Here is an 11,338-nt window from a genome sequence, read left to right as displayed (position 1 = left end):
TGTAGTACACATTTAAATAAAAGTCTTCATCAAGGGTTCAGAGGATGCTTCTACATTTTTTGTCTAGATGAATAAACCAAAGAAATGTTAAGGTTGATAACATTATCTGATTAGGCTCTACACAACAACATGAGTGGAAACCATCATGGATTTCCCCTTTGCATTGCGGTTCCCATGGCAACTAATGGCATGTGCTAGTGTTTGGTGGAGGCATGTTGCCCTAGTGTCTCGTTTAGAATGAGGGGAGTGAATGATTGTAGGATTTATATGGAATCATTTTTGTAATCCACAGACAAAATGATCCAAACAGTATCAAGGTCACAACAAGGTCAAAGGTTTGAAATAGGTTTTCTTTGTTAAAGAATAGTTTTTACATGTAATTTAGTAACAAGAAGGACTAGACTTGCTGGAGGTGGATCCCCGTGGTTGCTGCCATTGATCTGTATTTTTTTTTTTTGTGGTTTTGTCTCCATCCCGTGTCCTGTCTTGGATTCGGTCCCCAAATATGTAAACCTGTCCAGAGTTTAGTCCATATAGACCATGCCGGATCTTGCAAAATATTATGTTTTTGTAACATTAGTTGTGATATTGCTTTGCTGTGTATTACCACACTTACCCCTCTGGGCTTTAAAGCTGCTTTTTATTTGGCCCTAAATAAGTCACACAGTCACCACAAATTCGCCACACATTATTACTGTTTTTAGCAGTTATTTCCACTTGTCTATCAGGATGGGGAGGCCTAACATCTAAACGTTTAACCTTTGACATGCAATCTTGCCATGAGTTAAATAGGTTAAATAAAACTGTTCCATCTTACAAGAATCTGTGGGATCCATGGGAGAGGTTTTGGAACTGGTTCCAATTAGAAAGCTTTTATAAAGCTTAACCACTTTACCAGTAAAGAATTTAGAACTTATGTAGTGGGTTTTCTGTCAGAGTAGATGTACATGTCACAGGATGTGATGGGTTTGGACAGAGTCAGTCAGTGTATGTGGTCAGACAGAACAGTCAGGATTCAGATCAATTAAAAGTGAGCCTGAGAGAATACAAACTAGGACACTTACAAAGACCTACTTTGGAAAGATACAAAAAGCGTGAATGTTATCTAATGTGTGTAACATTTAAACTTACAAATATTATATCCATTAATAGTTTATTAATTACTAGTTACTTGTATTAGTTATTAGTTACTAGTTACTCTTAAAATAGTTGGTGCATAAATCTATACATATCTACAACAAGCTGCTGGTTTATAAGGTATAACGATTTAATAGATAATGTATTCAGTCTAAGAATAGATGGTGTTGTACAGGTTCCTGTTATGCATAGAACTGTGCATAAGTGTGGTTCGTGACCTCTTTGCTTCTGATTTTCCACAGTTTAAAAGCACAGGAAGACAGCAAATGAGCCAGAACTAAAAGGGGTTTTGGATTTGGCAGTGCTATTTAAACATATGACATCACTGCGATGCACCGCCTGACTCCCGGCCAGGCCAGTGGCTCCTGTTCTGCTAATCATCTGCATGAGTGACCTTAAGCAGGCGATTAGCAGACCTGCTGAAGTGGGATGTTGCAAACAGTGCCATCACTGATAACATACATTTGCCGTGCAGTAGATTCACTTATCCACTGCAGCAAGTCCTACACTTCAGAGACAAAACTTGCAATTTTGTCTGAAGTAGACATTTGAATATATTCTCTAAGACAAAGTGACAGTTCAAACCTGCTCTGAGCACAAGTGTACAAATCGACCTACATACTACAAAGTAAACATACACTACATACCTACATACAAAAGGGGGCTTATATCCCTTGTATTGTGCTTAGTGGAAGAATAATTTTTCAATCATTTATTATAACAACCTAACACTCATTGGTCTTGGTTCATTTGCTCTGAAAAACTCATTTTAATTAAGTCATCTTCCTACATATTTATATTACATACAAGGTATTTGGGTCTACTGGTCCTTTGAGTAATGAGAGTGTTGAAAGTGTGTGTGTGTTTGTTGGTGTGGTGGTTATATCCATTAATAAAGTGACATGTTGACTGCTGACCTTTACACCTGACTTTTATACTCCTTACACCTTCACCTTGTGTTTGCATTGTGGTTTATACTCCTTACACCTTCAACTTGCATTTGTCTTTTCCCCGAAGCTTTCATTTCTTTCTAGTGCAGAATATTACACACATATAGTTTTAAATTTCAATCAAGAAAACCCCTGTATTTCTTACACACGTACACACATGCACACTGCTGCTCGGCCTATTCCTACATAATAATCTTCCTGTGTAGCTCACATGGCCCTGCTAAATATCATTTTGTAATGTCCTCTCAGGAGCAAACTGGGGAGGTGGGTGAAATATAAATAGCACCGAGTCAACGTGTATGGAAAAAGAGTGTGAAGGAGTTAGAAGGAGAAGTGTGAAGTATAGAAGGAGTTCCTTTCTGTTTTTTCACTTATCTTCTGAAAGATGAAGTACTTTCCGAACTTAAAGTTCATGTCTTCATTCAAGTCTTCTTCTGTGAGGACACAGTCTACATGGAGTCATTACTGATGGTAGGTGTACTTTTGCAGCACACAGTGAAAGTACTGGTGTGTGTGTGTGTGTGTCTGTGTGTGTGTCTGTGTGTGTGTGTGTCTGTGTGTGTGTGTGTGTGTGTGTGTAAGGGGAAATTGTAAATGTGATTTGAATAAATGATTCTGACTGTGGTCAATACAGAAACTTTTTGGTATTGCATTGAGTTTATTCTGGGTGTTGGGGGTTGTTATTGGGCATTGAGATTGTTCTGGGTGTTGGGGGATGTTACTGTGTGTGTCATGAGGTGTGAGGTCACCATGAGGTGTGAGAAGCTACTCATTGCATTTCTTTGTTTCAGAGAGCCAGAGTCATCTGACTCAGATTGGCAGCCAGAGTCAAAGACGCCCAGGAGGACCCCAGTGACTGTGGAGGTGGAACCCCAAACCTCTACCTCCACACAGCCTGTAAGACAGGGGAGGAGAAGAGCCAGGCATGACGACGGGTATGTACAGTGTTTTCATAGTTTCAAACCTTTGAATTGAATTTCTTGTCAATGCATCAATATCAGTGTAATGTAATGGCTAGGTTCCAGAGGAGGAGCCGGAGGGAGTGCCCGAGGGAGAGCAGGAGGGAGAGCCAGGAATGACGACGGGTATGTACAGTGTTTTCATACTTTCAACTCTTTGAATTGAATTTCTCGTCAATGCATCAATATCAGTGTAATGTAATGGCTATGTTCCAGAGGAGCACAGTTTTGAGAGTTTGTTTGTGTAATTTGCACAGTTTTGAGAGTTTGTTTGTGTAATTTGCACAGATTTGAGAGTTTGTTTGTGTAATTTGCACAGTTTTGTTGAACTTCAACCATGTAAATAGTTTATCTTCTAATATTTCTATATAAAGTTTTATATAAATATTGCATGTTGTGTGCCCTTTTTTATCAAAATCTCAGGCGGAATGGAAGAAAATCTGTTTTTTTTTGTGGTTATGCTAATGTAATGTTGTGCCTAATTGACTGACATCAAATACATAACAAAATACCTCAGAGTGTTAGCTTTCATCGGATACCAAGATTATGTTTCTAGGCAAAGGGGTTCAAAAGTTATAAGCCTTGGAACCTCTTGGTAACCAAGGTTCATTTTGGAGTCTCCAAATGGCAAAAAGCAAAAACGCCTGGACATACCTGTACAAAAACTTTCATATAATATCCATTTTTGAGTCTTTTGACTCTTTCTGGTGAAAGCTAAGACATGTGGCTATGGCCCTGAGTTGTTTCTAGCTTCTAACATGTTTTACAGCAATAAGTTTAATCAGTTTATCAGTAAACAACTCAGACGGAAATGAAAACCCTCCATTCTAGCCTCTGTAACTTTGTGTCAGTAAGGCCTAGCATCATCCTGACACATGTATCAGAAACTAGAGATTGTCTTCTTTCCAATGAGACCAGGCACATCCCTGTGTGTCAAAGTACAAAGTATGTGGGAGCTGTACTACTTTATAGTTGGATATGTCATGTAGGCGAAAATCATAACAATAGGGGGCGTTCGCTAACAGGTTAAAGCAACATGCCACATTACCTTTAGTCCACTATCAAGTGAGTTGATATGGGACTAAGAAAGAAAAGGTTTAGTAAACAAGTACTTCATCAACAATACCTAACTGAAAGGTATATTTTGAATGCAGAAATAGTCTGAACACATATTACTTACAAAATATATTAACAAAAACTAACCAAGAAGTACTAAGAGCCAGTAAACTATTTGACAATATCAAGTCAAGAAGCAGTTGTTGTTATTTTAACCATAAATTGCACACATGCAGTACAAATGTACTTGAAATGAATGAAATGAAACGTTTCTCCAGGACCATGATGCTACATAAAACAAAAACGTTTCACAAAAGACAATACACAAAATCAGCGCCGACCAGGGTAAATACTGTGTTCAAACATAATTGTGTGTGCACAAATACTGGATGAACCTTAGTATTATAGCAGCAGTTACATGAGGTATTGTAATGTATTGTGCAAAACAGCAATCAACTATACAGCAAAAAGTATGTGGATACACCCATGTGGTCCTGCCCCCAAACAAAATGGCAAGCGTTTACTTCTATAGCGAGTACAAGTATTTGTGCTTACACTACCCTGTCCGATTTTATGTGCAGTAATCTACCGGCCACCCAAATTAAGGATTTTTTAATTGAGTTCTCAGAGTTTCTGACAGAGTTTCTAGCAAAGTTTGACAATATTCTAATCTGTGGTGACTTTAACATTCATGTTTGCTGCCCCTCTGATAAACCTGCTAATGAATTTAAGACACTTTTAAGACAATTTTTAGACTCATTAGGTCTGGCTCAATCCAAATCCTGTCCCACCCATAGGTTAGGTCACACTCTTTACCTTATTATCTCTCGTGGGGTGATTATGTCAACTTGTGAGGTCATGGATTTTCCCATCTCTGACCATCCTCTCATACGGTTTGACATTTGTGCTGTTCCACCTGCACCATACTGCCCCCCATCGCCGTCGCATTATTACCTCCTCTACAGTCGATTTTGTTGCTGCCTTCTCTGTTTCTGATCTTGCCTCTACTGCTGAATTTCAGTCTGGTTTCAGGTCGAGACATAGCACTGAAACAGCATTATTGAAGGTCCATACTGACATTCTTGGAGCCCTGGATGGTAAAAGCTCTGTGGTTTTGGTGTTACAGGACCTAACCGCTGCATTTGACACCGTGGATCATGCCATCCTTATCTCTCGCCTTCAACATGTTGTTGGTCTGCAGGGTGCGGTGGAGTATAAGGTCCTTCTGTTTGTGTTCAAAGCCATCAATGGTATGGCCCTGGATCTCGTCGAATTAATAAAGATCTACCAACCAGCCAGATCTCTTCACTCCTCTGGACATACCTCTCTGGTGACTCCCAAATAAGAAGTTTGGAGGTTGGTCATTTGCCGTCGGGGACCAAAGCTGTGGAACGCATTTCCAACACACCTACGATCCATCACTGTGCTGTGTTTTTAAATCGCAGTTGAAAACTAATTTATTCATACATGCTTTTAACACGTAGCCCCTGATTCAATTGCTATTTTATGTTCTGTGTGTTCTTATATTTTATTGTCTATTGTTATTTTACTGGAAAGCACCTTGTGCTCCTTTTGGCTGTTGTAAGGTGCTCTATAAATAAAATTTGATTGATTGATTGATTGATTGATTGATTGATAGCGTGGATTTGCATTCTGTAGCATTAAGATTCATTCGAACTAAAGCCACCAAGCATGCCTCTGTGCACAAAATGAGGTCCAAAAATTAAGACATTTTCCCCAAGGTTTTCCAAGGTTGGACTGTACAGACCATGCCAAATACACACACTTCCAATATATATCCATAAAACTGTTTACATACTGTTTTGCACATTGTTTTTTGCTCTTTGCACATTTCAGTCATTTGCTGTTTTGCTCAATCCTTTACAATATCTCAGATAACTGTTCATTCCAGTATTTCTGCACATGCAATATTGATAACAAAAGTTATCATATCAGCAATGAAGGGCAGCTCTTGATGTTTAATATGTTAATGCTTGTGGCTTTGTTTTGATCAGATTAAAGTGTGATGACCAGGTGACGTCCACGTGATTTTGGTGTATAATGTACATGGTCAATCTTTGTACACTTCACATCACAGTCAGATCTGAAGCTGTATCATGGTTAAGGCTGTGGTTGTGTACAAAATAGCTTGTAGCTTGTGGGTGTGCTTCTGGGAGAACTAGTACATGGTTGTGAAGCTTGTACATGGCTGCCAAAGAACTTTTGCTTTATAAAATGTCCTTTAGGCTGAAACCCGGTTGGCTCTTCACACTACCCAGAGGTTTGCAACCTTATTATAAAAGTGCTGGTTTATATACAGCTGTCTCCAATCTCAACGCCATCAGGTATTTAAATTAGGTTAACTAACTTTCTAACTATAGTTAAATCTTTAAGTTCTATATCGTTGTGCAACTTTATTAATTAAACCTTTACACCACATAAGCTGAGCTTATCTCTGTCATCTTTGAGCTGGTTTATTCCGTAATGTTATGGAGATATATGGCTCTGTGGGCGTAGAAGTGCCATGAAACAGCATATAGCTAGCAAGCTATCTTACTTTGTCTTTGTATTTTCTATTTTAAAATAACTGGAAAAAGGTAAGAATGTCGCTTGTAGTTTGTTTCACATGTTTATTTGTTAAATCAGGCAAAAGATGAACCTTTATACGTTTGCAGAAGTTAATATTAACGCCGAATAATGTGAATATTTACTGATTATATACGTTGCTAGCATGGATATTGGCTAACTGCTACTACGTTAGCATTCCAGGAGGTTTATTATTATTTTTGTTTATTTATGCATACACAGTAATTAACTGTTACAAAAGTCACATAACCACGAAAATCTTAGCAGTTAAAGCGATTTAAACGTTTAATAAATTTTAACTTAATTTACTCCGTGCATTATAGACAACTGGGCTGTTATTTGCTCGAAGTGAAACGAGATTTTATTATTTATTTTCCTGAAATTGTTTATATTTGACTGTTTTATTTGATGATTCATCTTCAGTAAGCTCTTTGCCCTGCTTTTACTGTCTATCTGGAGTGTATCCTGGTAACACTGACCCTGAGGCAGGAAGGCACCATGAACACACACACACACACACACACACACACACACACACACACACACACACACACACACACACACACACACACACACACACACACACACACACACACACTTATATTCTCCTAGGGTTGATTTACTTTATGTGATCCACACACTGACAGTTTTTTTTACGGAGGTCAGACACTGGAAGAACATCTGAAGTGCCACACAGACTGTAACCTGAGCTCAGGATCAAACCAGGGAGCTTCCCAGTACACTTACACCACCCTACTGCCAGATATCTATAATCCTGTATGTTAAAAACTACAGATGAGCTTAACAAAATCATGAAAGAAATACTGCATCGTGTCTGACTTTATAGAATATAATTACATTTACATTTACAGCATTTGTCAGACGCCCTTATCCAGAGCGACGTACATAAGTGCTTAAATCTCTAGCATTGAATACATTAATGCTGGTTCACTAGGTTACATACTTAAGATACCAGGAGTTTAATACATTTGTTCAAAGTTACAATGAAAAAGTGTCAGGTTTTTTTTTAATGCAAAAGATAAGGAAAGAAGTGCTAGTTGAAGTGTTTTTTTGAATAAGTAAGCCTTCAACCGTCGCTTGAGAATAGCCAGTGACTCAGCTGTTTGGACCTCTAGAGGAAGTTCATTCCACCACCTTGGTGCCAGAACAGAGAAGAGTCTTGTAGTAGACTTGCCTCTTACCCTGAGAGATGGTGGAACCAGTCGAGCAGTGGTGGTAGATCGGAGGTTGCGGGGTGCAGTGCGAGGAGTGATGAGGGCTTTGAGGTAAGAGGGAGCTGGTCCATTTTTGGCTTTGTAGGCCAGCATCAGTGTTTTGAATCTGATGCGTGCAGCTACCGGAAGCCAGTGGAGGGATCGCAGCAGCAGGGTTGTATGCGAGAACTTTGGCAGGGTGAAAACAATCCGGGCAGCTGCATTTTGGATCATGTACAGAGGACGGATTGTGTTCATAGGTAGACCTGCCAGCAGTGCGTTGCAGTAATCCAGTCTAGAAATGACAAGAGACTGAATAAGTACCTGAGCAGCCTGTGTGGACAAAAATGCCCGAATCCTTCTAATGTTGTACAGAAGAAACCGACATGAGCGAGTCACATTTGCAACATGAAAGTAAAAGGACAGTTGATTGTCCATGGTTACCCCAAGGTTGCGAGTTGTGGATGAAGGTTAGATCAGATCGTTGTGCAAGGATATAGCAAGATCATGACCAGGGGATGAATCTCCTGGGATGAACAGCAGTTCAGTTTTGCTAGGATTGAGCTTTAACTGATGAGCAGTCATACATGATGAAATTTCTGCCAGACATGCTGAGATCCGATCAGAAGCTGTGGTATCTGAGGGTGGGAAAGAAATTTCGTAATTACATTTCGGTTAAAGCTGTAGTGTTACCATGAACTAAGAAGCCAAAATGCACCTTGTCAATCTGATAATACCACGTGTCAGTGAGAGAACTGCAACAATCTGGTCTGTTCTAGGTCCCAGGTAGTATTGTTAAGTGGTTTACAAAATAAATGAGAAACAATTTTTTCAGCTTTAGAGATTTTCAAATAGAGTTTATTCTGGCAGGGCAGAATACAGGGCAGTAGATGAACGCAGGTAACCTTATATTTTGTTAATGTGTGTGTGAATGGTGCTCTGAAATAGTCAGGCATTCTATCCAGTGTTTATTTCTGCCTTGTACACGTTGTTCCCTGACCAGGATAAAGTGCATACTGACGATGGATGAATATGAAGATTGGTTTGTAGTAGTGAAAACTACAGATACACAAGATACAAGATAGGAGTGTTTAAAAACATTTGTGAGCAACAAGAACCTTTTATTTATATATAAAATTATGCCTGCCATTTCTTTATAAACAGAAGCATTTTTGTCTCTTCCACTAATACTAAATGTCTCTAAATGTAAAGGCTCTCTGGAAATGATCTCTTTAGGTCTCATACTGTGATGGCTCATGCTGACGGGCTCTCAAAGGGAATAACGACTCACCACCTCAGGAAGGGCATCCGATTCTATGTGAATGAGAATAAGGTAAAACCTGAAGTCAGTGGCCAGACCAGGCCGCTGCTTTTGATGCTCCCGTGGCTCAACTCGAGGCCTCAGGCTCAGGAAAAGTACTGCGAGATCTACCTTAGAACAGGCTTTGATGTGCTGGTGGTAGAGAGCAACCTGGGTCATTTCCTGTGGCCTCGCTGGGGCCTGGAGTACAGTGCACAAGTGCTACAGGTGCTGGAGAGCGAAACGTTCTCAAAGCGTCCCGTGGTGGTCCATGCCTTTTCCGTCGGAGGATACACGTTCGCTCAGCTGATTGTCCATGTGGCCAGAGACACTCAGCGCTATCAGGGCCTAATCAACAGAGTGAAAGGGCAGATCTATGACAGTCTGGTTATCGGCTCACTGGATCACATGGCTATAGGTGTGTTCAGACTCATATTGGTTGTTTGAGTTATTATTAAGAAGTTTTATGTGATTTTTTTTTTTAATTGTACATAAGAAAACATGGCTGATTTTGGCACATTGATAGATAAAAATATGTTTAGGGAAATCATGTTTGTTTTCTGGGATTGTAAATTTGCATTCAGTCTTTTAAAAATATATTACAGTATAAAGGCGCCGATGTATACACAGTAATACAGCTCATATTCATGTTTTTATTTTTCAAGACAAGGTGTCCTGCCACATACAACTTATTACAGCTTATTTTTTAAATTTGCTGTGTTTAGTCAGTTGATCTTTTCACTATCTTTCTAGACCTTCAGTGGTACACTACAGACCTGATAGATTGAGCTACAGAAAAATAATTAGTACATACCCATTTTCTCTTAGCATTTTGACCTGATTTGATTTTAATCATGTACCCTCCAGGTGTGAGTAAGACCCTGTTCCCTCGCTTGGAGCACCTGGTAAAGTACACCAGCCTCCTTTACTTCCACATGTTTAAACGACAGACGGTGGACTACTTTAATACGAGTATTGACGTGTTCTGGGACACGCCGCTGACCTCTCCTGCACTTTACTTCTTCTGTGACAACGATGTGATGTGTGACCTGAAGGCCACGCACAATCTAATGGAGCACTGGAAGAGGCGGGGTATTACTGTTACGAGTAAGAGGTGGAAAGAGTCAGTCCACGCTGGACATCTGCGCATCCATCCTCAGGAGTACCTGTCAGTCCTAGAACACTTCCTTTGTTCTCTCGACATGCTACCTCTAAAATCCAAAATGTAAACGATTGCTAATAGAGTGACAATCATTTATCTTATTAATAGTACTAGGAACTGTTTTTCTTTTCAATGCAATACTTCAGGGGGAATTCCTTTTTCAATGTTTCTTTAAATGTTCCAAATTATTTTGAGCCAAATATGAAACACTATTATAGCATTGATACTGAGATTTTTTGTACTTCTTTTTCCTCTATGTTGTGTTTCTGAAATGTTTAAGCAGCATTAATATTTCAATATATTCATTACAAATATTAATAATTTGTATTAGTGTATACCGGTGAATTGATAGGATGCTAACCTATAGTTATTTATACCTAAAATAATTTTATGAATAAATATTTTTTATTATCGAGAGATTTATCTCTGAGCAGTCTTTTGTTTGTTGCAACAGATCTGATTTGTATGATAGTACTATTAGTACCTGACCTATTTTTCCAGCTGCTGGTTTTAGTATCCCACACGACCAATCACTGCTCACCATTATTCTCACACGACCAATCACTGCGCACCATTATTCTCACACGACCAATCACTGCTCACCATTATTCTCACACGACCAATCACTGCTCACCATTATTCTCACACGACCAATCACTGCTCACCATTATTCTCACACGACCAATCACTGCTCACCATTATTCTCACACGACCAATCACTGCTCACCATTATTCTAACACGACCAATCACTGCTCACCATTATTCCCACACGTCCAATCACTGCTCACCATTATTCTCACACGACCAATCACTGCTCACCATTATTCCCAACAACCAATTGCTGATTACTGTTGAATCCCAATGACCAATCATAGATCAGCACATCTTTGCTATATTGAATGACAATATGTTTTATACATAAGAATATTTAGAATCATTTACAATTCGGATACAGTATGGAAAAATATTTTAT

The 11,338-nt window shown here is 39.2% G+C and overlaps 1 protein-coding gene across 5 annotated transcripts; it reads left to right on the top strand.

The window, feature by feature from the left end:
* The first annotated feature begins 2,398 nt into the window (after positions 1–2,398).
* si:dkey-5i3.5 (uncharacterized protein LOC565091 homolog) lies at positions 2,399–10,781 on the top strand. Of its 5 annotated transcripts, XM_047822753.1 has the most exons (5): positions 2,399–2,558; positions 2,879–3,022; positions 3,106–3,172; positions 9,139–9,620; positions 10,070–10,781. In XM_047822753.1, the coding sequence occupies exons 2-5, from the start codon at positions 3,013–3,015 to the stop codon at positions 10,429–10,431; spliced, it is 921 nt and encodes a 306-aa protein (XP_047678709.1). In that variant the 5' UTR covers positions 2,399–2,558; positions 2,879–3,012; the 3' UTR covers positions 10,432–10,781. The 5 variants fall into 5 exon arrangements, with proteins under 5 accessions (XP_047678709.1, XP_047678708.1, XP_047678711.1 ...); XM_047822752.1 differs by lacking the exons at positions 2,399–2,558; positions 2,879–3,022; positions 3,106–3,172 and adding an exon at positions 6,191–6,447; XM_047822755.1 differs by lacking the exons at positions 2,399–2,558; positions 2,879–3,022; positions 3,106–3,172 and adding an exon at positions 6,192–6,383.
* Positions 10,782–11,338: the final 557 nt, after the last annotated feature.

Source organism: Tachysurus fulvidraco, chromosome 13 (assembly GCF_022655615.1).
Source record: "Tachysurus fulvidraco isolate hzauxx_2018 chromosome 13, HZAU_PFXX_2.0, whole genome shotgun sequence".
Lineage (NCBI taxonomy): Eukaryota > Metazoa > Chordata > Actinopteri > Siluriformes > Bagridae > Tachysurus > Tachysurus fulvidraco.
The sequence above is the reverse complement of the archived record's forward strand: the minus strand, read 5'-3'. Positions and strand labels throughout refer to the sequence as shown.

Coding starts and splice junctions, on each gene's coding strand:
- si:dkey-5i3.5 (XM_047822752.1), top strand. CDS start 6,308: ATGGCTGCCAAAGAACTTTTGCTTTATAAAATGTCCTTTAGGCTGAAA. Junction 6,448..9,138: donor TCCAATCTCAACGCCATCAG/GTATTTAAATTA, acceptor TGATCTCTTTAG/GTCTCATACTGTGATGGCTC. Junction 9,621..10,069: donor ACTGGATCACATGGCTATAG/GTGTGTTCAGAC, acceptor TGTACCCTCCAG/GTGTGAGTAAGACCCTGTTC.